Raw genomic sequence first — 23,922 nt, forward strand, 5'->3', positions numbered from 1 at the left:
GTGGGATTCATTTTTACACACAATTCCCTCCTCTCCGTTGGATGGGGATCTAGTTGTCTTGGATGGATGGGGATCTAGTTGTTTTGGATCGATGGGATCTAGTTGTCTTGGATCGTCTACGTGAATATTGGATCGTCTACGTCAATATTGCATTGGATGGTGGGGATTCATTATCTCACACAAATCTGGTGGGGATGCATTATCTCATACAAATCTCTCTTCTCTCTCTTCTCTGTTGGATGGGGATCTAGTTATCATGCACTGTTGGATGGGGTTCTAGTTGTCATGGACGGTTGGTTCTCCGTTGGATGGGGATCTAGTTGTCATGCACGGACTGGGATCTAGTTGTCATGTACGGTTGGTTCTCCGTTGGATGGGGATCTCGTTGTCATGCACGGATGGGGATCTAGTTGTCATGATGGGGATCTAGTTGTCATGCACGGTTGGTTCTCCGTTCGATGGGGATCGGTTGGTTCTCCGTTCGATGGGGATCTAGATGTCATGCACGCGGAGCCACTAAAGTGTAACTCATATATACTCATTGAGTTTAGCCACTAGAGTATAACTCATAAATACTCATATGAGTTAGGAGTTAGTAGCCAATAGAGTATAACTCATAAATACTTAGTAGTATAACTAAAGTAACTGAACCATACTGCTACCCAGTTACCCAATTGTGACATACCCTACCCAACTAAAACCTCTCGCAACCTATCCAATTTATAAGCATATACACCCCAGCTACCCAATTTATGATGTCATTTACCTTTTTGTTTTTAACTTGAAAGTTCTTCGTGTGTACTTGATGTTCTTCTTTCGTATATAATTTTCTTTATGAGAATGCCTTCCATGCATGCCATTTCCAATACTGGGTTTACATAACTATTATCCCACCTCCAGCTATTTACCATTTACAAATTATAAGGCGAAAATATACTCAAGGCATCAATAAACTCGACCTAACCAAATTCTAAATACACAACCACACACTTGCAGATGCATAAAACTAGACAAAACTGAGAGTGGTTAGACTAAAAATCTATAGATAAACTCAATATGATTATATGCATTTGAGAGAGGACAAAAAATCTATATATAAACTCAATATGATTATACACATTTGAGAGAATCATTTGTCATGGCAAAACTTTTTCAAACTACTACATAAACACAGGCAAAGATCCATTGCTATAGAGGGGGAGAGAGAAAAAATAAAGAATCCAAAACTTTATTACAGTGCATCACGAAGGAAACTGCCAAAGATCCATTGCTAGAGAGGGGGAGAGAGAGAAAATAAAAAATCCAAAACTTTATTACAGTGCATCACGAAGGACACTGCCTCAAAGGAAATATGATTAGGAGGATGCTTAACCAACCACCTATGCAAGAGAGATTTCCTCCCAGGTTGTCGTCGTAAAACGCACAGCCATATTATTCGCATCAGAGAATTATGAGAGAGAGATAAACGTTAACACCTAAGCTTGCTTGATTCTCTTCTTAGAGGCAAAGACGTATCTTTGAAGAGCCAGCATCAACACCCAAGTGGTCTTTGAGATCTTCTCCTTTATCATTAACTGCAATGCCGAGCTCAAAACAGTCTTTAGAATCTGAGCCTGCAACCCTTTGAAGAAACCCAAAATCCCTTCTCTCTTCCAAATGAAATTCAATGCATCAACGAATGTTTTTGCAGGCTTGGAATGAAGTTGAGCATCTCCATTCATAACTTGTTTCGAGTCGGAGGACTGAATCATAACCTTACACCTGACAACCAAACCCAATCCCCATTAGTATGACATCCAACAAACCGCACATTCTTTCTTTTCAGCTTTTGGTAACCATCTGTCTATGTGTGTGTATGTACATTTATGTGTGTGTATGAGAGAGTCAGAGGGGCAGAGAGACAGAATGATTCTACCTGATAGCTGGATAAGTCAAACATGTGGCGATGCTCTTTGAAATGGCACCCAATAAGAAGGCAGAGAAGGCTGAAAGAGATTGTGGAGATGAATCTGGTGTGCCTACTGTTGTCTTCTGCTGTCCCTTTAATAGCCGTTGCTTCAACTGATCAAATACTGTATACTGTAACACCAAGTTTGCGCCCAAGAAAGAAATCAGCAAAGAGCTTTTCTGTGCATGCTTTACTATTTGGATTGCTTTTTTGTTGAGATTTAAAATGTTGGTGATTCAGATGGAGACAGCTAAAATTTAGAAAATCCACACTTGCAATTGACGTATATAGATGAGGACAAACAATCACCAATATCTATACAGAATCTCCCTGCAATGGCATCTTCAAGGGGGTGTGTATGGCTTCATGCATGTACATATGCATGTGTATGTAACTTCAGGCAAATAAAGAGAGAGATATGGTTTCAATCAAATTGATGCCAGTTACAATTGCAAGCTAACAAGCAAATTAGCCCAACGAAAGATAACTTTCAAGATGAACACCATCTGAAGCAAGTTCATAGTTTAGTTCATGGGAAAAGATCAGCCAATGGTTCAACAGAAAACCAGAAACCCTGTCATACAGCTTTTTTACCTTGCCACCCCGACTCCTACTAGATTTTCCAAATTCCTTGTGGTCATTGGAGCCAAAGGCACAAATATGTGATCATCTCAAGGCCACTACCAAATCTGAATCTAACACATCACAGCTAGTACAATAGTTTAAAATATCTTTTTAGGACGACAGAGTAAAATGACCGTGATGCTTCTCAATGAATACAAAGTATTGTAAAGCAAGGTCCTCCTTCAACTTATCATAACCCTTGCATAAGCCCCATACCGTGACACAATAAAATATTTATAAGTCGATAACTAAGAAGAAGATACACAGGGTCTCCTATAAGTTCTTAGTTTCAGGCTTCAGCCAAATTGAACATAGAAAAGCTTTAGGTGAAAAGGGTTGTGTTCCAAATCAATTAAGCAAAATCTGCCCAATTCAACTCGAATTCAAATGAACTGTCCTATTCCTCTATTATGTACAGCACATGCGGGAATTAAAGCCTGCTCTTAAATTAACAGATTTAGCCGATTCATTTTAGCTATTTTATTAGACCAGTCGTCTCCTATATGCCAACTAAGCCAAACAACCAAAAGAATATGAGTAATCCAATGAACTGCAGAAACTTCCAGGATATTGAGTTCACTTCCGTCCTGTGAAATGGACAGTGATGAGCTGAGAGAGAGACCAAATGATGCAGGGAACGGTGAAGGAAGAAGATAGTAAACCAGAAAAATATAAGACAAAAAAGTAAAGGGAGGAGATTTTGAGATATTATACCCTCTCTCAAGGTCTACAAGTGAGTCTATCTTATAAGATCTCTTTACAAGACCCAAGATAAACGCTTATGCTCTTCACCTCTTTTTTTCTCGATGAATAGTTATATATTTAATAGAACAAAATTACCCTAAACCTAACTCATTCCCTAAGAAACACTTATTGGATCATAACCCTTCATCTATTCAATATTTAACTTCCAACCATTCCCCTCAATTCTTTACAACTAAAATAACGAAAGCACACCTAAAGACAACTAGAAACCCAAAATAATCCCAAACCCTAAATCTAGAAAATAGGAAAACAAAAAAAATAAAACCCAATACATCACCAAAGGAGATAGACTCCAGTGATGGATCTCACCCTCCATCATTATATGACCCCAATGGACTATGATTTGTCATAGCCCAATTGATAAATGTTTCTTATACGTGGACCAAACCAGCCATTTCAATATACATGCACAATAATGCCATTTCGATGCAACAAGTCTAAGAAAACCAGGGATCAATACTTGATCACCACAAATCGATCACGCTCTCTAGCAGTCATAATAACAAGATAAATCTAACGGTAGCCATCTTTGCTTGCCAAAAGGGAAAATATCTCATTGTAGTTATGTATTAAATAACTAATTTTATGAAACGAAGCATCCATAAATCCTCTCCATTTATCCTTGCAGCAAATCCTTACAACTATGTAGACCCAATTGCATTTCCCAGAAAGAAGCTACAATTGATCCTTAGTATCATGGCATCACAAAACGCTCATCCTTCAGCAATGTTGCAAGCATTTTTATGTCTCTTGATAAATTCAGAGTACTATAGCCATAGGTACACAGAGCCAATCAAACCTTGTAGAATTAATAAATTGTTTAAATTTTAAGCAAGCTGCAGCACGAACTGGTGTGTGGGGATAAAAAATGCAAGAACAAAAGTTGCAGACTAACGGAATCTTATGGACAATGACTGATGCCCAATGACCTCAAATTATAGACTAAATACCATGGAGGCATTCGACCTCGTGATTTAGCAGTTAGAAACTTAAAGGCATAAGGGCCCAGCACTAAAAAAACCAGAATGAAATTGGAGGTGATATTTGCGAGAGAGGGAAAAAGGGATGGTCGAGAGAGAGAGAGAGGTTGCAAACAGATATTGCATTAGGGCTGAGCCTCCAAGGTTTTGAGTAAGAAGTATAAAAAATCTCTACGGTTCTATCGCTCTCTAAAATGTATGACACTTAGCACAGCAATTTAGAAGAAAAAACAAATCTAACAGTTTCCCTCACCTCATTGATGTTTTTAACATTACTATCACGAAAGAAATTATGATTTCAGTATTGGGTGTATCATACTAAATGATAACTCTGGTCATGAATGGACCACTTTTGAACAGAAGATTTTGTATAATACAGTATCAAGCATAATGACGCAGGTTTCAATTTTTGAGTTGGTAAGTCACATCTTATGTGAACAGACATAAATTACATCAGGCTGAAATTCCTCAAATCACTTTCCTATAATCTTTGATTTATTTCTCTTATTTATGGTTTTTGAACTTTTATCTACATATAAACTTTCAGTGTGTGACAAATACAGAAACATCCATCCTTCCTTAGCAATCATCAGCAGTCAGCACACCCAGGTAGTTCTATTACCATCTAAACCAAGTAGTTCTACTAAAGGGAAAACTAAACCAAGTCCAGCTTCCAATCTTTCCTAGATAAGGATATTCTACACATGAAAACAATAAATATTATCATATTCAAGAAGCACAAACTGAATTTGAGACACTGATAAAACCAAATCATTACATATTACAAACTGGAACGAGATTATTGCAAAGCCAGCACTCTCCAGCAGCAAACCAACTATCATATATTTAAACGGAAAAGACACGAAGTAACTTGAAGACAGTATTACATCATTATGTTAAATTATCAAAAAAACAGTATTACATCATTATGTTAAAATATCAAAAAAAACAGTATTACATCATTATGTTAAAATATCAAAAAAACTAAGTTCTATGCCATGGAAAAGGATAACATGTAAGTTCAAATTGCTGCTTTCTCCATCATCATTATTGCAAAGAACCATCGAGAATAATTAGCCTTCACAGTTTCTACGTACAAATATATGTGTATCAAAACATGGACCATGCCCAAAATTCGGTCAAGTTATAAATGTTCAAATTGATTCTTCAGAGATAATTTTAGCTAAGTACCAATCAGCTACATGGCCCAAGCACCATAAGTCCAGCTTGAATACCTGAATAGACGGATTGGATGTAAGCAGAAGAGATATACCAAGGCCATCAAAAGCCTCTCTCCATGAACCCTCTGAAAGAGTTTCCCATAGTCCTTTTGATTTTCCAAAGGCACTAGTTTGCATCCTGGAAGATGCTGTATCCAATGGCTATTGATTAAACATGAAAAAAAAATAATAATAATGAGAATCTCATAGTGTCCATAATTTATGATAAATAGAAGAAAATCACAAAACATCATTGCTTCTAGTACTAGCTTGGATAGAGCAGTATCACCATTGGGTCATGTCCCTTGGTTTATGTACTATACACTTCCGCTTTATACTAAGCTCTTTAGCATAATTGCTTAGTTGAAGAGATTAACTGCAAACGATTTTTATTTTATCATAGAGAAGCAGATAAGCAGGAAAAGGTTTTCACATAAATATACCAATAAAATGCAACATGCCTTTGTAATTATCAAATAAGAATAATATATGCTGAAAAAGTCCATATAAAATGCGAAAGCAATAGGATTCGGGTTGGGCTTTATAGAGTAGTTGGTTGACAATTACAACACTGCAATCCAGGTTCGATTCATCGATTCATAACAATGAACCGCCCCAGAGAAAAATGCCAAAGAGGTGCTTCACCTGTGTTACTATAACAGTGCAGGCCCCTGCTGCAGCAGCGATAACCAGGTTTGCCTTTGTCCCAATGGATTTAGCTCCAGTCTTGTCCAAATAAAGCCTCTTGAAATAACTATACCCATAAAAATAGACGAACTGGGCTATGAACGATTGTAAGTTCTTCGTTCCAAGTCCCTGGTACAGGGAAAGAATCTGGCGAGTAGAAACTGCTTCCCATAGAACATCTGAAAGGTTCCTGCAAATCCCACGGCAATGAAATAGGAAACCCGTTAGAAAAACATATGCTTATTTTTCCAAATACAATTTTAACATAAACAAAGAGGATAACACAATTGAGCAGGCCCCAAAACATTAAGCTTCAAGTCCCCCACAAATAAAACCAGCAAAAAATGGCATGATACCTTTTTTGTAATGTGAGACTGGGAATTTTGGGAGCCTGGATTTTATACACAAGAGAGGCAGTTTTGTCTTTCCAACCATGCGACACTACCATATATGAACAACATTTGTAGATTGATTGCCAAAAAGATAAACTCTTTTATGTTTGTCTAAGGCATATGATGTTAAAAATTTCAAATAAAAGCAAATATTCCAAGTATGAACAATAGACTCATTGAATAAATAGTTTGCTTGAAGGAGATTTACTATAAGCCTAATTATGGAAGAACATGCCAAATTCAAAGTATCAGCTCTTAGAAGCCTAATTATGGAAGATCAGGCCAAATTCAAAGTATCAGCTCTTAGAATCAAGAGACGAGGAATGGAAGAAGCCAAATTGAAAGTATCAGCTCTTAGAAGCCTAATTATAGAAGAACATGCCAAATTCAAAGTATCAGCTCTTAGAATCAAGAGACGAGGAATGGAAGAAACACAAATATCTTTAAAAAATAATGAATGGAACAATCAAAATGCCCCCATAAAGCCACATCCTCAGTTCTGCATAATCACAAACAAAATAATGCAGCCTACTCCTAAAATTTAAAAAAACTAGCAGTATTGTTAAAAGGCAAGGACTAGGCTCAGAACTTGCTAGGCTAGTGAGCCTGAATCATAGTAACAGACTCCGCCGAGTCCAAACAAAAATATAATAAAATACAAATAAAATATAATAAAATACAAATAGACCCTGCCCTGTTTTACCAAATATGACTAGTACAACCCAAATCCTAACCCACCAATAATTCTCCAATGATCACTGCTACATATTACTTAAACTTTTATTCTTTTGTAGTAAACCATACTGAGATTTTGCAAATTAAAAATGAATTCATCTTTCTACAATTTTTCCAATATAAGAAACAGGAATGTGAATGGAAACCATTAATCGTAAGAATAACAACAAAAACCCACTAAAGATCACATTTCTAAGGAAAACAATTCATACATCTGATATTTAACAGGGAATGGAAAGGCTCGAAATAATCAACAAAGAAAAAGTACTGTAAAAAAAAACAAAAAAACCCAAAAATATAAAGCATAAAACAAGCAAGAGAAAGAAAGAAATAAGATGAAGAAGAAGAAAATGAAGCACCTGTATTTCTGGTGACCAGCTGCTTGGACATCAGCCTGGTACTTGGTCTTGCAAGTATCAAGGGGATAGAGAACGGTGGTGCTCACTAAGGACCCAATAGCTCCAGAAGTGGCCTCTGTTAAAGATTCGAAATCGATCGCCATGAAAATAGCTTATAAAAATTTTATTTTTCCAGGGAATATTTGGATAAAAAAAAATTCAGGTATCAAGATCTACAAAGCATTTAAAAACACAGAGAAAAATTAGATAAAAACCCTAGCTTTGTCTCTAATTTAACAAGCATAAAACTTTCAAGAGGGCAGCATAAGGAAAAAAAAAATAGAAGAAATCAGAACTTTCTTTTCTTTGAGAAATCAAAAAATAAAAAGACTTATCCACTTCTGAGTCAACGAAAACACAAAGATGGGCGAAAAGATTCACATTAAACCAGAGAAAACAGAAACACAAAATTAAAAAACATAATGATGAATTTTAAGACAGCAAAATAAAACCTAACGAGTATGAAAAGAGAAGAACAAATAATCTAAGCTAAAATTTAGCAGGTCATGAAAGGAAGGACTTAGATCCCTACTTTTATAAAAAAACAAAAAAGTAATTCGATGCAATCAGCAGGAAATAAAAAGAAAAATACGAAACGAAACCCGAATTTTGCTTAAATCCATTTAGATTCTCTAGAAAGAGAGTAAAAGTAGAGAGAGAATGCGATTTCTATACAAAAGAGTGAAGAAAATTAATAGAGAGGCAAAGTTGGGGGGCCGAAGGACAGTGACGCAGAATCGAGACAGACGAGGGTTTTAAAGGAGTAACAAACGTGACGACTTTTTTAGCTAACCAATTTGAATAAAGGACGTAAATGCCCTCGACAATTATTTTTAGCTTTTACCATGGAACTCATGCGAGTAAAGGGAAAATGTTTCTATCGAACCCCGGCCACATGTTTAGTACGTGTGATCCCGATCTGATCTGAGATAGCTTGAGTCACACTATCACAAGTTAGCTCTTAAATGTTAGATCGTGATCGAATGGTTCAGAAGTTTTTGTTTTTATTTTTTGTTCTATAAATTATTTTAAATCAAAAGTTAGATAAGGACGCACATAATAAAAATAAATAAAAATTATTTTCCGTGATAAATAATTACCATAATACCGTTGAAAATTTCATAGTATTTTTAATCATTTTTTTTATGGGAAATATTTATTTTTTCAAGGTTTGCCATAATTTAATAATTGGGCTCCCAAAATTTCAACATAAAAAGTTTTGTAGAAAAAAAAATAAAAAATAAAACAATATTTACCGTGACATTGAATGTCACATATAACTTATATGTTGTTAGGGTCACATAGAAAGTTTCCCGTGAGTAAAAACTCAAGGGTTATATCACGGTATTCGTGTATATGAGTATTTTCTTATTGTACTCAATATTTTCAGACCAATAGGCATTAGATAAAATAAAGTAAACTTATGAACGGTAGACTATAAATAGCTTCATATCAGTAGTGCATTACTTGGCAGTTGAATCTATCAAGTAGTTAGCCCCTTGGTCATTTGTCGATACCTAATTCCCCTGCTGGAGGGCCAACCCTCGTCTAGTGGAGGGAACTGGCTGGTATGGATCAATTGTTTGCCCTGACTTGATGAAATACACGCGATGCCCATGTGCTACATAGACCCACATCGAGTTACTTTAAGTTGAAGGTTCAAAAATGGCAAAAAGTAAGCCCAAATATACATGATTGGAAGTAGTGAAAAAATATATGGAAACTTATGGGCATATCGAGGGTGTGGCCCATAATAGAGAAGAATGACAAACTAAGATTCGTGTAGCCAACCCCGGTGATGACAATATTTTTGGACCACCTGTTGCCCCTTGTTTTATAGTACAAAATTTTATAAGTCAATCTATTTTTTATCATTAGGATAAGTAGGATAGATATTTCAATATGAACTAATAGCATTTTAATATGGTTAAGAAGTCATTATTGCTTCATATAGTTGATGGTACATTTTATGTGGATGATATATCATTTGTCGTAGTTAATAATGTTTATCGTACTATCAAGAATTTCCACTTGATGTGGATGATATATCATCCGCCGTAGTTAATAATGTTTCTCGTTCTATCAAGAATTTCCACTTTACTTTAATTTAATTGCCTAAATTACCCCTAGACTAATAAGTTATTATACATAGCGGCCGAAGCATAAGTACCCAAATATTTGAGTACCTCAAAAAATACTCATATATGAATACACTGACATAACCCAAAAGTTTCTATGCTTCCCCTATATTATAGAAGTTCTATCCTCCCCCTACCATCCAACCATCGAATTTTGATCAAGAGAGCCACGCACCATTTGATCTTAGATCTGATATCTTAAAGTATTTTATTTTTAGTTTTTTTATACAAATTGTATGACTGTGAAATTTGGTACGTGTCATCTTCTCATTAGAGCGTACCTATAAAAAATATTAAAAATAAATTTTTGATAAAATATAATGATCAAAATATCCCTTGAAGCTTTTAAAGGTATTTTGGTCATTTTATTTTATTAAAAATATTTTTTTTTTATTTTTCACTAGTGCGAATTTAATAGAGGAGTGGATGTCTTAAATTTGGAGTCAAAATAATTTATAAAAAAAAAATTAAAAATAAAAGAGTGTAGAATCTTGATAGTGTAATTGGAGCAATCTAAAGAAGGAACGGTTGAATAAGGTGAAAGATAAAACTTCTATCCTTTAAGGGAAGTATATAAAGATTGCTCAAAACTAAAAACCCACCATTTGCAATGGCACAAAAGGGAACAAGAACGTTGGAATGCAAAATAAAGGATTTAGAAAGGGTAGTTTTGGAAGAAGCTAAGTTAATATCTAATATGCTTATTATTATATATATGAAAAATATCTAAAGCTAGGGGAAATAGCGCTTGGCTAGTAAAACAAAGAGAAAAACAATTGAGAGCTAATTTCTTTACTAATAATTAGCTTTCAAAGTCACATAATGAAATTTGCTTACATTTTGACTTTCTAAAATAATTTCCGACGAGTCTCTTTCCTTCCATTTTAAGAATCGGGTTTTGGATTTAATATTTTACAAGGGTAATAAATCTAAATGAATCTTCAAACTATATTATTTTGAATTTTATTTTTAAAAGATTTACCATGAGTCATTGTAATTATCATAAATTATTAGATTTATACTATTTATATTCCAATTAAGATCTAGGTTTTCATTCTCACATAACACATTGAACAACCACTAAAGATTTAGAAAATGGGTAAGAGCTCGTCATACCCATTGAATTACCTATATAACAAAAAAGATCATGAATTTAAAGTAAAAATGCATCTATACTGGCGTAAGATATATTTTAGCTCCTGAAACTATGTTTAATATGATATTTAAGATATATTTCCTATAATAAATTCAAATCTAAGATAAAATTTTAGAAAGGGGCCATATTTAAGTAAGTTTCATCTCTAAGAACTCATTTAAACTTCGCCCTTTAATATTTTATTGAAAGTTTATATAAGGTAGCAACCTTGTGTGTGTAGAAGGTAGGGATGTTTTATGTACCATTCATTTTATTTGAACAATATAGATAGTCGTTATTATCTTGAAATAGTTGTCACTTTTTTGTAGTATTTTAAAAAATATGTGAAATTTATATCGTCCAACAAAAATAGTTAGTGTGGAACATTGCATTCTTGCTTTCAAAAATAGAAAAAGTGTACAATAAAACCATTTATCTTTGGTACAAGGTAGTCATAATTAATCTTGACCATTGGATGTGAAATTAGATAGCTACATTTATTCTTCAAAGTTAAAAGAAAAAAATTTCAAATTTTGGGACACATCTATGCTCTCAGATTTCACATCAAATAACTATAAATAATTGTGACCTCCTTATACCAAATATAAATGGTCTTATAACAATCTCTTAAAAATAACGTTACAACCGCATATAATCTGAACCCCTTTTTTTTTATCTTTAATTATTCCAATGTCGTCTCCTTTATTGTCGAACCACCCCCCCCTGCTTTCCCACAATCCTTACTCTACCTATAGTTCTTAATGAGATAAATTTCTGACGTTGTGATTCTCGAGCTGCATCTCAATTAGACATGCAAAGTGTTATATGCATTAGGGGACGCATTCCTACATTTGCGTCCCCCGAGGCACAAACCATCAAGATGAATATAAATTTTAGTCTTGCAAAATAAATTAAACCAGATAGTCTAAATATTTATTTCAAAAGTTATTATTTTAGTTTTTAAAGTTCATTTACCGTTATATAACAATGATCTGCATGTTAAAGATTATATACTCCTTGAAATTAAGGCCAAAATCCATTCCACAAATATACTATTAAGAGGGGGTACATTTCTACATATGAGTATTGAGACTCATTGAAAATGCATCGCTTTTATTCTAAAGGAAAAAGTTTATATAAGGGTGAGAGCCCAAAGAGCCAAATTAACGTGCACATAAAAAATTCACTAGAAGGAGTTGTTTTGATGTTAAAAAATCCTCAAATTGATCATCTCAATCTCAAGATGTATGGACATGAATTTCAAATGTTGAAAATGGTGCATCTTGTAATATATTTTTTTACTATCAATTTTCAAGTGTTCATATATCTGCTCAATATACACTATTTTTGAAGCTTTAAATTATATAATTAGAGATGAAAATAAATTTTCATGCCACCACAAAGATTCTTAGTAATGAAATAATGTATTTAAATACTATTCAAAGGTGTGCTTTAGTTTGATTGTCTAGGGCCTCAGCTTTATACGAACTACAACCTTATATATATGTTGCCCTTGCCCACGTTAGATTTTAATACAAATTAGGGATGAAAAATGATTACTTTAATTGAAAATTAAGATGAGCAATGGACTTTCATGGTGGAACTTCGTGCTCTTATTAGAACAAGACTAAAACTAATGACACGTTTGGTTCGTATAAAAATGTTTTCTAGAAAATATTTTCACATAAAAAATGTCTCTCAGGTGGCCAAATGTAGAAATATTTTTATATCAATTTGTAGTTAATTGGTATGAAAAGATGTACTAAGACCAATTGGTATGAAATATTCCTTCACTTGACTGCATGAGAGAATTTTTTCATGTGAAATTATTTTTTAACAAATAATTTTACACAAACCAAACGTGTCAAGAATCCCCATGGTTTAAGAGTTTATATGATATATACATCTGCTAGAGTATACTATATAACAACTTCTTGAGGAAAGAGAGTTACATGGGATGATTTTTCTTTTTCTAATCCCAAAATTTGGTGTTCATATAAGTAACACTAGATGGTTATTTATCAAAAAAAAATTATCTTGAATACCTAGATCCTACCCTCCAAAGTTAGACGGTCTTTATTCTATCTGAAGACCTTATTTTTTTAAGGCACTTAGCCAGAGTGTTTAAAGTTTTCTTTGTTCTTTGAGGTTGGTTACTAGGTTTAAGAGACTACATCCTTAAAATTTGGGGTCTACAAAATATGCTTAAGTACGTTATTGGGTTCTTTTCCCTATATATATATATATATATATATATATATATATATATATATATATATATATATATATATATATATATATATATATATATATAAATTCAGCCCAATCCAAACCCAACAAAATCACCAATCCAACAAAACGATACAAATATATAAGTGAACAATCCGGTCCCAGATCCGGATTTCAAAACCATAAGAGCATACTGGAACAAATACTAACAAATTGAGCAATAGTAACAAACCCATTAGAGATGCTATGTGTAGTTTTGTTGGGGTCTTAGGCGTTCGTGATGTAGAAGCCTTCAAAGTAAGGATAAAGTAAGGATATAAGTTGTGCTTGAAAGTTGGAAGTCTTGGGGGTCATATGTGGACCTTTTATATTGTTTTATTTTTTTTATTTATTTATTTATTTTCATCGGGGATTGTATATAATGATATTATTTACCTTTGATACAAAGTGGTCAAAATTACTTATAACCATCCGATGTGAAGTTTGGTAGCTTGGATGTATCATAAAGTTCAAGAAAATTTCTTTTGAAGTTTGAGCTTGACAATAGAATAATTACAGCCACTCAATTTCACATCCAATGATCAAGATTAATATATCACCTTGTACCAAAAGTAAATGATCTCCTTTTATATATATTTTTTTATATTTATAGAGCTCTACTCTTTTATATTGGTTTTATATAATGATATTGCTTGTTACAAAAAATAAAATAATAAACTCCAAAATTGAACGCATGCTTTTCTCCAACGTGTTTCCCGTCTCGAGAGCGTTAGAGAGAGACGTCCATCGTCTTGTTGTGCGTTGTGGTTGGTCTACACGTGGGACAAATTAATGGTTCCAACTTTTGACCAAGATCAAAACAAAGTGGACGGCTTGGGCACGTGTTTTTGAAGCGAAAAATTGGATTTTTTTAATATTAATCCAAACCTTACAAAAAATAATTCGACAAGGAAGTTCCCATCATTGCCGACGTCAAAATCAAATCTTGGGATCCATAACGGTTGCAGGAGTGAGAACGTCCGTGAAAAGTTTAATGTTTAGTAAGAACACCTTAATAGGGTGCGGTTTGTATAGAGCCGAGGCTCTAACCAATCAAAGTGAAACATACTTCCAAGTAGTGCATATTGGCCAAATATATGAAAACATGAAAATCTCGAAAATTAACCGCTCAAAAATGCATTTCAACATGCACTATTTGTCAAATCCGAAACCTATTTTTCTTTCATATCCATATAACTTGATATCGAGAGGTTCAATTTGAGTATATTTGGGCATCAAACCAACCTCTTCTTGTGAAATTTGTGAAGTAAGTTCTAATTTGATTGTTTAGAGCCTCGTCTCTATATAAAAAAAATTACTTTTTATAATTGTACTCAATAAAATTTGGGTACTTATATGCTTTAGGAATATTTTTCAATAGAGGTATTTGTTGTAATTAAGAGAGATGTGATATCATTAATATAGGGTATGCCATCACCCAAATTGAGCGCAATATTTTATATGGGTGATATTACATCCTTTTTAATTATCAAAAATACCCTAACTAAAATAATGTTCCGAATATAAAACAAATATGTATAAGTGTCCAAAATTTGTTGAGTACAAATATAAAATACTCTATAATGCAGGCACTCTAACTTAACTAACAAATATTATATTTTGGAAATCTTATATATATTTTTCCTTTATAATATATGAGTGAAAATATTTTGATAGGATTGCAACTCTATTAAAATAACTAAAGAAAAATTTTATATAAGATTGAAACTTTAGATGGTAGAATTAAGATGCACTTCAAAACATCATCAGAAAATGCTATTTTGAAGTTGAAAACCATCTAATTAATCATCTTGACACGAAGATGTATAGATATGGAAAATATATATCTATATATATTTCAAGTCACAAAATAGTATATGTTGCAATACATTATCTGGACCATCCATTTTCAAGATTTTCATGCGTATATGGATATGCTTGATTTGAACCATTTTTTTACTTTAAAATAATTAGAGATGAAAATAGATACTCAAACCATCCTAAAAAAATTTGAACACCAAAATTGCATCTTATGACAAAAGTTTATAGGTGCACCTTACTTTGAACCACACCCAATAAATAAAGCCTCACCTCAAAACTACATTTCTAGCATTGGAAATCCTTTAAAGTGATTATCTCGACCTCAACCACTATTGTTGTAAAAAAAGCCCAAAAATAGTGTATATTGTAACACATTATTTGGACCGTCCATTTCGCCCTAAAAATAAGTGTTCATGGATCTACAAGATCTGTATCATCTTTTTATGTTCAAATTTCATATTTGATGTTGGAAATTGATTTTAGAGCCATCATGAAGATTTTTGATGCTCAATGTGCTCTCCATATGAGGATTCAAGGTAAGGACTCTTTTTTTTAGTAGATCAGTGAGGATTACATGCCCTTACCCCCCCTTTTTTTTTTATAGATAAATGGGGATTATAGGCGCTACCCGTTTTAAAAATTGTCAGTGGTTTTTTAATGCATTAGTGGGTTAGCTAAGGCTCACTTGGTGCTACTACTTTGTTTTCATTAAGCTTAGACCTTATAGAATCTGCATCCTATACAATATAAGGGTGCGGTTTGTATAGAGCCTAGGCTCTAAACATTCAAATTAGAGCCTACCTTCAAATAGTGTCGAGCAAGGTTTGAAAACTCGATGAGTTGAATCGGACTCGCCCGTTTTGACTCGGGAATCGGCAGACCCCGTGCCAGTTCCACTACAATACCGGGAATCGCCCGTGTCTAGAGAGAACCAGGCGATTCCCAATAGCGAATTGCCGAGTCTCAATAATCACTCGTTCAAGAACACATGCTGCACAGTGTTCTTCAGGATTTTCATGGTTTTTTGTCATTTTCTTATCATTTTTCATCTTTTTCAGCTTTATAATCGAATCTTGCAGGCTTTATTTTAAATTTTTCAGCCATTTCAGTCAATAAAGGGTAGTAAAAATCACCGATTTTGATAAAAAAAAATTTAGATATGTGAAAAACCCTAAAAAAGTTTTAGGGTTCCGCCATTTCTTTGATTTCAAGCAAAAGAGGGCATCATTTTTTGTAAAATCTGAGGGTTATTGATCGTAAGAGTGTTGTTCAGAAGTTTTTGTTCATAATTTGTGAGTATTTTGGATGAATACATATCAAATTTGAATTTGAAGCCACGGGTGCACGAAAAACAGGTAAGAACTGCGTTTTTTTTTTTTTTCCTCCATTCTATCAAATTCACTCAATATTTTACAAATAATATGTTAAATTTATAGGTTTTTGATTCGTTATAGTATTGTTTATCATCACATGTATTCAATTTGATTTTATTTATTCAATTTGAGTTTGATTTTTGAGAAAAAAAAGACTGATGTCTGTGAAGAAAAAATGGACTGCGTTTTTTTTTTTTTTCCTCCATTCTATCAATTTCACTCAATATTTTACAAATAATGTGTTAAATTTATAGGGTTTTGATTCGTTATAGTGTTGTTTATCATCATATGTATTCAATTTGATTTTATTTATTTAATTTGAGCTTGATTTTTGAGAAAAAAAGATTGATGTCTGTGAAGAAAAAATGGACTGCGGTTTTTTTTTTTTCCACCATTCTATCAATTTTACTCAATATTTTGGAAATAATGTGTTAAATTTATAAGGTTTTGATTCGTTATAGTGTTGTTTATCATCACATGTATTCAATTTGAGCTTAATTTTTTAGATTGAATGACTGATATCTGTGAAGAACTACATTTTTTTTTTCCTCGATTCAATCGATTTTATTTAATATTTTGATAATAATATGTTAATATTATAGGGCTTTGATTCCTTATAGTGTTGTTTATCAAAACATGTATTCAATTTAATGTAATTTATTCGATTTGAGGTGGATTTGAGTTGGAATGGCTGATGTTAGGTAGGTCTGTGAAAAATTGTGTTTTTTTTTTTTTTAATTCATGATCAATTTTTTTGAAAAATCGTGATTTTCTGAAAACTTGTGACCAGTTTTTATTATCATGAGGAATTAAATAATATTTTTAATTTTTATTGTTAAATTTTTACTTCAAAAAATTGTATGTTGATAGATTTCTTTTGCAAAAAAATACATGTTATTATATTTTTAATACAAAACAGTATTTTTTAATTTGTTGTTAATGCAAAAAAATACATTAAAAAATACATGTTGTTAAACTGTATTATATTTTTAATGCAGTTTTGTATTAAAAATGTATTTTTAATTTTTTAAATTTTTAATGCAAAAAATACATGTCGTTAAACTGTATTATCATGAGGAATTAAAGTGAATATCATTGTAAAAAAATCATGGCATGTATGATAATTATATTATCTTGCGTTTTTCAATTTTATTATTAAATTTTTAATGCAAAAAATGTATGTTCTTGATAATTGAGTTGTAGCCATGTTTGGAGCTTGCATTTTTTATTATATTATCTTGCATATTTGTAATTGAGATGTACGACTATTTGTGGTCATTTCAATTGAGTTGAGATTGTGCCCACTATATCATTGTAAATTTTATTTGTGGCATTGTGAATGACTATATCATTGTAAATGTTTTTTGTGTCAAATATAAATGTAGTGGCATTATGGATGACTATATTATCGTAATTTTTTTCTTGATTCTAAGTGTGACTTATACAGACTTTTTTTTATCTATAATATTGCATAAATATTTTTTTTTCTCAATAGGAACTAATTCATGTTTGTCGAAATGAAGATTTGTGACAAGTCCATATGTATTGGCATTGTGAATTACTCTACCATTGTAAATATATTTTTTATTGATACTATATCAATGTAAATTTTTTGTTCTATATGTAGTGGCTGATATAGACTATTTTTATCTATATGTTGCATAAACAAATTATTTTTCCTAGTAGGAACTAAAATATTTCTGTCAATAGAAGTATTTTGCATTAATAACAAATATAACTTCATGAACTAGCCCTACATATTATCATTACACATGGTGATTATTTTTCATGTTGAACTATCAGGTTAATTTTTAACCTTTTACATATTAAAACAGTTGAACCATGACAAGATATGCGGAAGACCCGCATGGCAACATGGGGTCAGACTTGATCCCAACAAAAAAGACAAAATTATTTGTAATTACTGCCAAAGAGTGATAAGTAGTGGGGTATATAGGTTCAAGCAATACTTGGAAAGGGTTAAGGGAGATGTTTCTGCTTGCAATAATGTCCATAATATTCTAAGAAAACAGATGGCGGCATTTCTCAAGGCTATCAAAGGTAAAAAAATTGTAAAGCAGAGGATGGATGAGGAAATAACTAGTTTATATACGCCATCAAGCGGGAATAATCCAGCAGAGCAATATAATAATGACTTGGAGATGGCAACAAGAATAAGTTTACAGGAAACATACTAGAGGGAACGCAGGTTTAGAATGCTTAGTGTTTATAACATGGGCATGCATGGTGAGCCTAGCTCAGACATACATGGCGGGCCCAGCTCGAGCATGTATGGCAGGCTCAGCTCAAATATGTATGGAGGGGTTGGTGGCAATATGTATCAAGAGGAATCAGACGTTCAAGAAATTATTTTTAGCTCATCTAGGAATACCAGTATTGTAGGTGAAGGTCGTATGGACCCATTTTTCTCAAAGCCTAAGTCAGAACAGATGACCCTCAAAGGCATAGTGAAAGGTACGAGAAACATGTTAGGCAGATATATTGGTAAATGGTTCTACGATAAAGAGATCCCCTTTGATGCAGCCAATAACCCATATTTTCTACCTATGGTCAACGCAATTCAAAGAGCCAAGCCCCTGACAGTATATGAGCTCAGTGGGCCAATATTGGATGAAGAGGTGGAGGAAGGTAGAAAGTGGATTGAAGAATATAAACAGAGTTGGCCAAGAATAGACATTACTCTCATGAGTGATGGTTGGTTGAATAAAGTTAGCAAAAAAGAGTTTTTAAACTTCTTGGCCTATTCCCCAAAAGATACAGTATTTTTGTCTAGCAAAGATATATCAGGGATGAAGAATGATGCAAATTTCTTCGTACGACTATATGATCAGATAGTAGAGGAGGTGGGAGATAAGCATGTAGTCCAGTTTATTACGGACATTGCGCGTGCATATGTTTCTGCGGGCAGCAAGTTGTTGGATAAGAGGAAGCATCTAGTATGGACCACGTGTGCTACACACAACATCAATCTTATGTTAGAGAAGATCGGTGAGATCAAAATTGTGAAGGAGACTCTACAGGAAGCGAGGTTGGTGTCAAGATTTATATATAAGCATTCTAAAATTTTATTTTTGTTTAGAGAATAGTTTAAGAAAAAAGAGATAATCATGCCTTTCATAACCCGCTTTACGACAGATTACTTGGTTGTGGACTCCATTCGGGAATCTAAATGTGCATTAAAGAGATTGTTTGCCAGTGAAGAGTGATTAAATGACCTCTTCTTGAATTTCAGTACCGGGCTAAAAGTGGACGGCATAGTCTCAAATAGGAGGTTCTGGTCTCGATGTTCCAATATCGTAGAGGCCACTGCCCCTTTGGTCACAGTGTTAAGAATGGTGGATGCTGACAAGAAAGCTATTATGGACATCCTTTATGAAAGTATCGAGAGGGCCAAATCAGCTATTGGGGAGAAGTGTAGTTTTGCTAGTAAAGTGATCAAAATTATAGAAAGACGGTGGAACACCAAATTTGGACGTCCAATTCATTATGCAAGTAAATATATATTTATATCATTAGCATGTTTCAGTCTAAATTATTTTTTTATGAAATTTTAAATGACATTTCTCTATCTATATATTTTCTAAGTTACTACTTCAACCCAAAATTTTTCTATTTGATACATGAACATCCCCACAAGATTATGGAATGGGTCAGATACATTATTGCCAGGTTGGAGAGAAGCCATCGAAACCAGGTAGCAGCAATACAAGAGGTATTATTTAATATTTGGGTAAGAACTTAATTGAGTTGTTATATTTGTGAGGAATAATGCACTAAAACGAAATATTTTGTTTTAGTTTACTATGTATAGGGATGTTATAGGATCCTTCGGAACTAGACTTGTTAGGAATTCTCGAACTAAGATGGATGCAGGTTATCCCCTAACTAATATTTTGTTCATTCATATATATAATCTTATGAATTGTTCTTGCCCTTACAATGCTTTTTGCATTTTAATCCACCTGAATGGTGGGAGATATATGGTAGTGATGTACCTCACCTAAAAAAGATAACAATCAAGGTGCTCTCCTAGACATGTTTTGCTATTGGTTGTGAGCGAAACTGGAGTACGTTCCAATTATTACACTTAAATCTCCGAAAGCGACAAATAAGAAGGAAGCTTGAAGACTATGGGCCGATAGACTATGACACAATATTTGTCACAGACACAGCAGAACAATGGGTAGTAGAAGAAGATGATCTAGTTTTGCACAAGAGAGTGCTCCTTGAGGCTATCGGCGAGGAAGATCTTGAAGAAGGTGATGAGAAGCATGAAAGAGGAAGCAGCCCGCCAACATATCCACAATTCGTCAGAGATGTCGATTATATTGCACCTAATGAGGGAGAGTGGGAAGGGGGTCTAAGGGAAAATGAGAGAGATGATGATTCTGAGGCCACCCAATCCCAACAAAATTATTCACATATCGAGTCCCAGCAACAAGAGGGTAGGGATGAGCATGATAGTGTAGATGAGCATGAAGGATGGACAAGCTTCGGGGATTTTAGATTAAGACCACAACAAAACACTAACACTCAAGCATTTGGGTATAGTCAAGTGCCCACTAATTTGGATAATTCGTTTTTAGAATGAGTCAATGAATTGTCATGCAAATTCAATTAATGGCATCAACGTGACCAAGATGAAGAACGACGTCGTCTTGTCATTTTATTTTTAGATCATATGTTACGAATTGTATGCTTTATTGTAGTCCATGTATGATGATATACTTAATCCATGATAATTTTATGTTTATCCTTTTATGTAATGTAAATTAAATGGTAAACAGTAGTTCATGCAAGGAAAGAACATATCAACATTCGCATATTCATGCAAAGAAATGAAAATTCTTAATGGATTACCCTCATTTCTTATTGAATTCCTAAAAAACAACATTTATAATAAATTTTAATAATTTTTTCGGATTTTTTTTTAGGTTTAATCCGACGAACTCAGTCGATTACCGATCCGGATCGTCGATTGGCCGATCCGGATGGGTTTTTGAGATGCCCGATTCAGGTCACCGATCCGCTTTTTAAACGATTGGTGTCAAGAAATGTAGTTTCAATATTGGAAATCTTTGTGGTAGCCTTAAAGTATATTTTTATATTTAATTATAAAATTTAAAGCTTCAAAAATAGTGTATATCTACATATCTATGAAATCTTGAAAATTGACGGTCCAAAAATGCATTACAAAATACACTATTTCCAAAACTTGAAATCGATTTTTTTCTCATGTCCATGCTTCATGATGTCAAGATGATCGATTTGAAGATATTTGGGCATCAAAACAACCTCTTCTAGTGAAATTTTTTAGATAGGTTCAAAATTGATTGTTTAGAGCCTCGGCTCTATATAAACTTTTCCCATAATATAATGTTTTCTACATCACCATGAACGTAGATGCAGATTAGTAGACCTCAACACGGTGAGGTTATATTGTAGTGGCAGAAGTTGCTTCTACATGTTTTTATAATTAATCAATTATTATATTTTTTATTATAATAAATTATTTTTTATTTATAATTAAGAAAAAAGTGCTATATGCATCCGTGGATGCACTTCTACATCTCTATTCCTTGACGCATGATGAGATGAGATGGTAAACATGACACTATCGGAAAGATGGCATTTGATTCCTATCAAGAGGAACCATAAACCTATTTAACAATTCTATTACGTGGAGACTTCAAACATCTGATACAATGCGGTCACAATTTCTTACAACCATTTAATGTGAAATTTGATAGCAAAACCAATACTTTTTGGAACTTCACTTCTAGAGCTCCATCTCGCAGAATCAAAAGCTGGAATAAAATATTGAGTATATGGAGAATCTACCCTTTCTTTCTCTGTCTTTAAAAGCGTGAGTGAAGGTACGAAAGACAGGAGTTAGTTTGTTCAAGTCAATAAGAGGTAAGGTCTCGCTTAAGTGTGTTGTGGTATCTCCCGAGCGGCAGATGAAGAGGGTCTCTCTCCGAGGTCACTCTCAATATAAATAGGCACATCTTTGTGCACAGCTGATTGTGTAAGAAAATAGGTTCCTTCTATTCTTCCTAGAGGCAAGAGAAGCGTGCTATTCTTTGTCCTCCAAATCTCGTAAGAGAATATAATATAGGGCTATTTCCTCCATTAATGGGTATCTTTTTCCCCCTCGTGATTGGGTTTCCGTATATAATAAAGTTCGAGAAGATTTATTTTGAAGTTTGAGCTTGGTCAATGGAATGATTGCAGCCACCCAACTTTATATCCAATCGTCAAGATTATTGTGACCACATTGTCTCAATGGTAAATGGTCTCATTCTATACTTTCCCTAAAATACAAGTCATTATATGATATAATTTTATTAGAAGTGTGGTTACCATACTTAAAAAAAAATAATGATGCTATCTAATGCATACTTTCCAGTGTTGGAGCCGTGTTGATACCAAAATTAGGAAATCGTAATTTTTAACACGAATTCTTTGCAAAATATCGGCAATTTTTGTATCAAAATATCTGGAAAGATCATGACTACTTCGTTCAAATGTGAAAACGCTCCACTTTGCAATGTTGGAAAAAAGAAATCTTTTCAAAAAAGCTTTCCAATTTTTACATGCTTCCAAATTCAAAATTCTTTTTCTGTAGTGTTTATTCATTTGACATTTCTACAATTTATTTATGAGATAACTTACTACATTGAATCAAGATAAATATATAATAAACTAATTACTTAATATGCATTTGGTAAACAATTCATTGAAACGAATAAAAAACATTTATGTGGAATCTGTATGCCCCTTCTGCAGCAATGACGATGATAGTATTTGGCACATGTTGTTACAATGCAGGTTCTCACAGTATTCATGGAAATCGATTGCATGGAGGTGTGGTAAGCGTCTTATTCCAAACACATCTATTACAATAACGTTGAAAAATTGGATCGGCTTCGTATTCAAATCAGATGGGCTTCTTAATGTCTAGCTATCCCTTTTCTTCACCATAGTTTGGTTTCTATGGGAAGATCACAATTGCAGAATCTTCTAGAAGAAAGTTTCAAGAAAGGAAGGTTTTTTTAAGAAATATCACTCATCATGTTCTTGATTTAGCAAATGAGAAAGCTTGGGACTTCCATATAGCAAAAACGTCAATAATTGAAAACTTACAGATCCTTTGGCGCCAACAAAAAACAAAAATTCTATCCCAGTTGCTTGATCTTTCCCTCACCCCCAACACTTAAAGCTCAATGTTGACGATGCATCTTTCCAAATCCCGGGTATAACAGGTGGTGGTGGGGTCATCAGGGATATCAATGGTACTTTTATTACTGCTTTTGCTACCCCTTTTTGACATTGCATGTAATAATTGTGCAAAGTTCTTTACTTCAAAGGTGGGCGTTGATCTAGCCATTGAACTTTACTGTTTTCCACTCCAAAT

The 23,922-nt window shown here is 33.4% G+C and overlaps 1 protein-coding gene across 1 annotated transcript; it reads right to left on the reverse strand.

Moving 5' to 3' along the window:
• Positions 1-1,212: 1,212 nt before the first annotated feature.
• On the reverse strand, positions 1,213-8,316 carry LOC18431232 (peroxisomal adenine nucleotide carrier 1). The gene is made up of 5 exons (XM_006841360.4): positions 7,711-8,316; positions 6,183-6,414; positions 5,553-5,699; positions 1,916-2,079; positions 1,213-1,761 (listed from the first exon to the last, which is right to left on the reverse strand). The coding sequence occupies exons 1-5, from the start codon at positions 7,851-7,853 to the stop codon at positions 1,476-1,478; spliced, it is 972 nt and encodes a 323-aa protein (XP_006841423.1). The 5' UTR covers positions 7,854-8,316; the 3' UTR covers positions 1,213-1,475.
• Positions 8,317-23,922: the final 15,606 nt, after the last annotated feature.

The sequence above is a fragment of the Amborella trichopoda genome, chromosome 2, assembly GCF_054954075.1.
Source record: "Amborella trichopoda isolate Santa Cruz 75 chromosome 2, AtrichopodaSantaCruz75HAP2 v2.0, whole genome shotgun sequence".
Classification (NCBI taxonomy): domain Eukaryota; kingdom Viridiplantae; phylum Streptophyta; class Magnoliopsida; order Amborellales; family Amborellaceae; genus Amborella; species Amborella trichopoda.

Coding starts and splice junctions, on each gene's coding strand:
- LOC18431232 (XM_006841360.4), bottom strand. CDS start 7,853: ATGGCGATCGATTTCGAATCTTTAACAGAGGCCACTTCTGGAGCTATT. Junction 5,700..6,182: donor GCACTGTTATAGTAACACAG/GTGAAGCACCTC, acceptor TTTAATCAATAG/CCATTGGATACAGCATCTTC. Junction 1,762..1,915: donor TTGACTTATCCAGCTATCAG/GTAGAATCATTC, acceptor TTTGGTTGTCAG/GTGTAAGGTTATGATTCAGT.